Source organism: Petaurus breviceps, unplaced genomic scaffold, assembly GCF_028583685.1.
Source record: "Petaurus breviceps papuanus isolate PSGF00001 unplaced genomic scaffold, PetGlider_PUasm1.0 90925, whole genome shotgun sequence".
In the NCBI taxonomy this organism is placed as follows: domain Eukaryota; kingdom Metazoa; phylum Chordata; class Mammalia; order Diprotodontia; family Petauridae; genus Petaurus; species Petaurus breviceps.
In genome coordinates, this window is record NW_027187380.1 from 32,466,876 (window position 1) to 32,472,875 (window position 6,000).

A 6,000-nucleotide genomic window follows, 5' to 3' on the forward strand; every position below is an offset into this window, starting at 1 on the left:
TGTTGTTCCTTGTACATGGTACTTCATTTCTCAACTCTGTCTTTTCCCTGGCCATCCCCTATGTCTAGAATGCCCTCCTTTCTACTTCCTAGAAAATTAAGCCCAAATCCTGCCTTCTGGAAGAGATCTTTCTAGATGTTCCCCCACTCTCAGCCCCATGCATTCCTTCTGGGATTATGTTCCATTTACTGTATAAATAGCTTATATGTACAGCTTTTTCATGTTTTCTCCCCATTAGAATGCCAGTCAGTCAACAAGCATTTATTAAGCATCGACTATGTGTCAGATACTGTCCAAAGTGCTGAGGATACAAAAAAAGAGGAAAGATAGTCCCACTCTCAAGAAGCTCACAGTCTAATGGGGGAATACAACATACAATTATGGACAAACAAGGTATTTACATGATAAACTGGAGATAATTTCAGAGGCAAGGCACTAGGGATTAACAGGGACTGGAAGGGGTGACTAGTGGTGCAGTGAATAGAGCACCGGTCCTAGAATCAGGAGGACCTGAGTTCAAATCTGGTCTCTGACATTCAATACTTACTAGCCATGTGACCTTGGACAAGTCACTTAACCCCAATTACCCTACCTTCCCCCTGGGAAAAAAAAAAAGAGGGACTGGAAAAGGATTCTTTTTTTAGCTGGGACTTGAAGCCAGGAGGCAAAGACTAGGAGGGAGAGAGCTGCAGACATGGGGGCAATCACTGAAGATGCCCAGTCTGGAGACAGAGGAACCGCAAGGACATTGGATCAAAGTACTAGAAAGGTAAGAGGAAGGCCAGGTTATGAAGCAAGAAGGCTTTCTATTTGATCGTGGAGACACCATTGAAGTTTATTGAATAAGGGAGTGACATGATCAAACTTGTGCTTTAGGAAGATTAATCTGACATTTGAGTGGAGGATGGACTGGAATGGATAGAGATCCAGAAGGTAATGTGAGCTCTTTGAGGACAGAGATCATATTTTTGCCTGACTTTGTGACCCCCAGCTCTTAGCACATTTCCTAGTACATAATTAAGCATTTAATAAATGCTCTTCAACTGACTGAATTTCCTCCCAACAGTTCTATGAGATGTGTAATACAAGCATTATTATTACCACTGTATGAATGAGAAACTGAAGTTCATAAAAATTAAGTGATTCCCCCAGGGTCATAGTTTGTAATCATCACTTAGTATGCACAGACCCAGAAAAGGCTAAAGTTTCAAAAACCAAGTCAGATTAATTCAGAAATTTCCCAAGTCCCTCCAGTGAGGAGAACCAGAACAATAGAGCTGTCTATAGTAACAGAATCTATCCCCTCACTGTAGAAAAGGGACTTGAAGCTCAGATGTGGCTTGCACAAGGGCCAACAAGACCAGACTTCCTAACTTCCAGGTGAGACCTCTTTCCACTCTAACATTTTGAAGCTGAGGTGCCAGCAAGACATCTATATTGATGTCCTGTAGAAAGATAGGACTAGATTATGGAAGAGAGACCAGGGCTAAAAGAAGCAGGTCTTACAAGCCATCTGAACTTGGGTCATCCATTAGTACCTTGTAAAGAAAGCCAACTGCAATAACAAAACTCACGGTGGCCAAAGTCAGTCTGAACTGCATCTGTGAAAAAACAAAATCTACTATTTCCATCAGCACAGGGAACCCTTCACTGACATATATTTGGAGTGGTGCAGAGGGAAGCAAGCAGGCCCAGAACAATTTACACAATGACACTGAAAGACACCAGAATTCTGAACAATGCAGTCAATAAACAATTGTGCCTTCTGCCTTTGATAAGACAGCCAGTGAAATGTTGATATAGAACACATGGTTAATGGGTTGATTTGTTTCTCTTAACAGTACTTCTTTGTTACAAGGAAGATTTCTAAAAGATTTCTATTGGGAGAGTAGAATCATTGGAAAATAATTTTTTTAAAAAAAGAACATCAATAAAAACTTTAAAAAATGGCTTAGTAAACATGGTATGTTGCCTAAGATAGTGGTGTCAAACTCAAATAGAAATGGGAGCCACTAAACCATAGCTATAGATTCCTACCTGCTGCTTATGAACTTAGAAATACACCTATTAATATCACTTACATCTGTTGTATTTGTATTTTGTTGAATATTTACCAATTACCTTTTAATAGGTTCTGTGTTTCCTGCTGTAGGGATCATAAATAACTAGGTGGTGGAGTTTGAGCACCACTTAACCTGTGTGACCCTGAGCAGGTCACTTAACTTCTGCCTCAGTTTCCTCATCTGTAAAAATGAAAAGAATAATAGCACCTCCCTTCCAGGTTTGTGAGAATCAAAGGAGATAATAACTATAAAGAACTTAGCCCAGTATCTGGCACATAGTAAGTGCTATATAAATGTTAGCTATTGTTAGTAAGTGTCGGAAGCAGGATTTGAACCTTTGTCTCCCTGACTCCAAAAACTAAACCTTTTCTAGGAACCACACTACTTCTCCCTTTTAACAAATATGAAATATAGTATTATTAGTTTCAAGTACATCCAAAACTCAAAACCAGCTGAGAAAGTACTATGTGGACCTATTTTAGATAAGGATTTGTAATGAGTATCTCCACAGCTGTTCTATAAATAAGGGTCCTGGCTCTCTCCCTTTCAAGTAGGTTAAATATTCAGCCCAATTAAAAAAAAAATACTATTGACAAGTTTAGTAATAGCTTTTACTAGATAGTTCAAAGGTAACCGTTAGCCCAAGAGAGAAACAAATGGTCACACGTTCCATATGCATGTTTAACTGTACTAGGGAATTCACCTTTGTACTGGCTGATTCCAGGACTTTCAGTATCCAAGTATTTCAGGAAACCCAAGGGGGAAAATGCATTTGAGTGTCAGAGAAGAAAAGCAACTCCTATCTAAACTCTTTTCATCATTTGCATTTGAAACATTTATTTCAGGAAATACATATTAAACATTTTATTATTTATACAAAAAGAGTTAAAGTTGTCAGGATGCATTATACCACAATGCCAAAAGTCATTTTTGGAATTTATCACCATGATTTCTTGACATTTTTTCAAAAATTAAGGGTAAAAAGAAGGAAAAGCTGAACATCTTGCTTTGCCCTAATGCAGTGCTGCCTGGAAATCACACAAGCCAGTGACATGATATGAGCAGAAGTGCATCCTACAGAAATGATCACCACCCCCACCACTCCCAATTTACTACACTCAGACATTTAAGTCAGTGTGTGTGTGTATGTATATATTGTATATACATATACACATATATAGATATACATATGTATGTATATATAGTAAATAGTTTTCCCTCAACATAGTTCAACAAAGACTTCTCTATTTTCTATGTGGGATAGGAGTTAAACACAAAATTCAGACTGTCAAAACTAAACTTTCGTATGTATCACCACTCTGAAATTGTAGCTCTACATACAAGACTCTATACATCTATTAGTCAGGGGTCCTATAATCCTTCCTTCTGGTTGGCTGGAATGGAAAGTCATTCATTACAATGGACTTCTGGTTGATTGGAATGGTTTAAGGGGAAATGGCTTGTGGTAATCCTCACTCTCCCCAACTTCCACCTCCAACTCTGTACCTCATTAAATCTCTCTAGGGTAGTGGCTATTCCAAAATGATGAGGGCAGGGATGCAGAGGTTGGAGGTGATGAGCACTTGAAAAAATTATCCAGTCTCAAATTATACAGGTGCAGCCTGAGGAAGCTATGTGCTGGGGCTGGGATAAAGTGGGGGCGGGCCACACGTGCCTGGGGGACTGTGAGAAGGTGAGAAGTCCACTAGACAAAGTACTGAGCCAAAGTGAAGAGCTAAGCATGAGTAAGCATGCTTGCCCACACAAGCCAAAAACAAAAACAAGAAATTAACTCATTGAAAAATCCTCTTATTCAGCATTACTAAGCAACACTGTTTAAACAGCTACAATTTCCACCCTCAGTTACTTCACCATATCAACCTACTTCTAACCTTCCAAAAATTAAAAAAGGACTTGGGGAGGAAGAAGGCAAGATGGGAGAAGGAATCTATCTTATTTTTAAAAGAAAATCATAAATCCAAGCAAGTTCCCAGCACATCAGCAGTTTCTACACTCCAACAAAGCGTAATAGCTGGTGGAAAGCATGTCTAGAGGTACTATCTGATGTCTATTCCTTCCCAATTCCCCAGCTCAAGGGACTACATGGGAGAGACAAGAAGCCCCCAACTGATTTGTTCAGAGTTAAAAGGCACTTTCTGTTCCAGGACAGGCACACAGTCAGCTTTGTCACTGTTTCAGAATTTGGCACATTCATTTCCTAGAACTAGTCACTTCCCTGGGATGGAGGGGAGGGGAATCAACTCTTGCTTTTAAGGTTATTTTGTCTGAGTCCTTTCATACTTGCAAGAGGATGGAGGGAGGATGGAGAGGTAAGAGCCCATGTCCCCAGGTCTCTATCCATCCTTTCATGACACGGAATCCCTGTGCTTCAAAAACTTACATTCTTTCTGAGAAACCATGATCTTATGTGGACAGAGGGGTAAAAAGTGGGCATATGGACATGCTTACACTGTATACATGTGTGTACACACATATACACACAAACACACATACACACAAACACCTGAGGCTATTTGTTACTGAGCAAATCTGTCTAGTTAGATTGGTCTGTAGCTACAAGTCCCCACCCCACCCCAACCCTTCCCGCCTTTTCTCTCCTTTTTCTGGTCCTAAAAGTAAACAGATTTGGTTTCCCAAAGATCTGCTGAGGGCAGGAGGACAAAAGAATCTCAGGAGGAGGTGGGGAAATGGGGCTGGCATCCCAGGATCAAGTTCCAAAGGCTTGACAGTCTACAATATCTACTCTTCTACAATCCAGAGTTTCCAGGTCTCAGATGGCACAGAGATGCCTTGCCCTCACCCAGAACCACACAATACATATCTCTTTCATCCACCTGCCTTCCAAGATCAGTGCCAGTGGGCTAATAATTAACATACTCAACAATGATATATGGTATCTTGTTATCTGGTCAAGTGACAATGGCAGCGTGTAAAAGGGATGGATGATGACAAAAATGAAGAAAATGATATAAAATAAAACAGGATGGGAAGGATGGTGGTGGACTAGGGGATGGGAAAGGGTGGAGGGGATGAATTCTAGGGGGAGGGGAATGCTTCTACATCTCCTGGGGTGCCACCTCCTCCTCCACTCCGTTGGAAAGCATGCTACTGCTGCTGTCCTCATTCAGACGCTTTACTCGATAGGCTTCAAAGTGAATACTGCTGGTAATGTCCTTAATGTTCTGCATATGTGTCCTGAAGAAGGCAATAAAGAGGTCAGTGAGGCTTTAGCTGGACCATGGGGGAAACTGAGCACACCAAATCAGAATCCCAGGGGGCCCAATGAAGGAGCCAAACTCATTCCAGGACTCATTCATTGGCCCTCTCCTTTCCACCCTGAGAATAACCTTTCATTCGTATTGACTTTTAACATGGTACATTATAATTTACAAAGCACTTTCCTCACAACAATCAGGTAAGGTAGGGAATGCAAGTGATATTACCCCTATTCTATAGATAAAGAAACTGGGAAGGGGAAAATGACTTGTTTCCAGTCATAAAACTAGTAAGTAGAAGGGCTGTGATTCGAACTCAGGACTTGGGACTCCAGGGCCATTTCTTATTCCATTATATCTTATTGCCACTCATCATGGACTCTGCCTGAAGTCAGTTCCTTCCCACCACATATTTTTAATTAACGTCTTAAATAAATATAAATAATATAAAAATAATAATGTCTTAAATAAAAATAAACACATATTAAACTAGTCCACTAATTAAATAAGTTACTAAATATAACTAAACAGTAAATGTTATTAAAAATTTAATTAAAATAGATTCTTAAAAAGATGCCTTACGCAGCTGCTCTTGTTTGGATGCTACTTTGTAAATGGTTGCTTGAGGAGAGTGAGAAACTGAGAGTGAAAATGAGAGAGACAGAGGGAGAAACAGAGACAGAGAGAGACAGACAGAGAGA

The 6,000-nt window shown here is 40.1% G+C and overlaps 1 protein-coding gene across 6 annotated transcripts in view; it reads right to left on the minus strand.

Moving 5' to 3' along the window:
* Positions 1-2,874: 2,874 nt before the first annotated feature.
* SEPTIN9 (septin 9) overlaps positions 2,875-6,000 on the minus strand; it is a 363,859-nt gene continuing 360,733 nt past the window's right edge. For all 6 annotated transcript variants that reach the window (XM_069076743.1, XM_069076746.1, XM_069076747.1 and 3 more), the window contains one exon: positions 2,875-5,279. In XM_069076743.1, the coding sequence (XP_068932844.1) occupies positions 5,141-5,279 (139 nt within the window). In that variant the 3' untranslated portion in view covers positions 2,875-5,140. The remainder of the gene's footprint in view (positions 5,280-6,000) is intronic.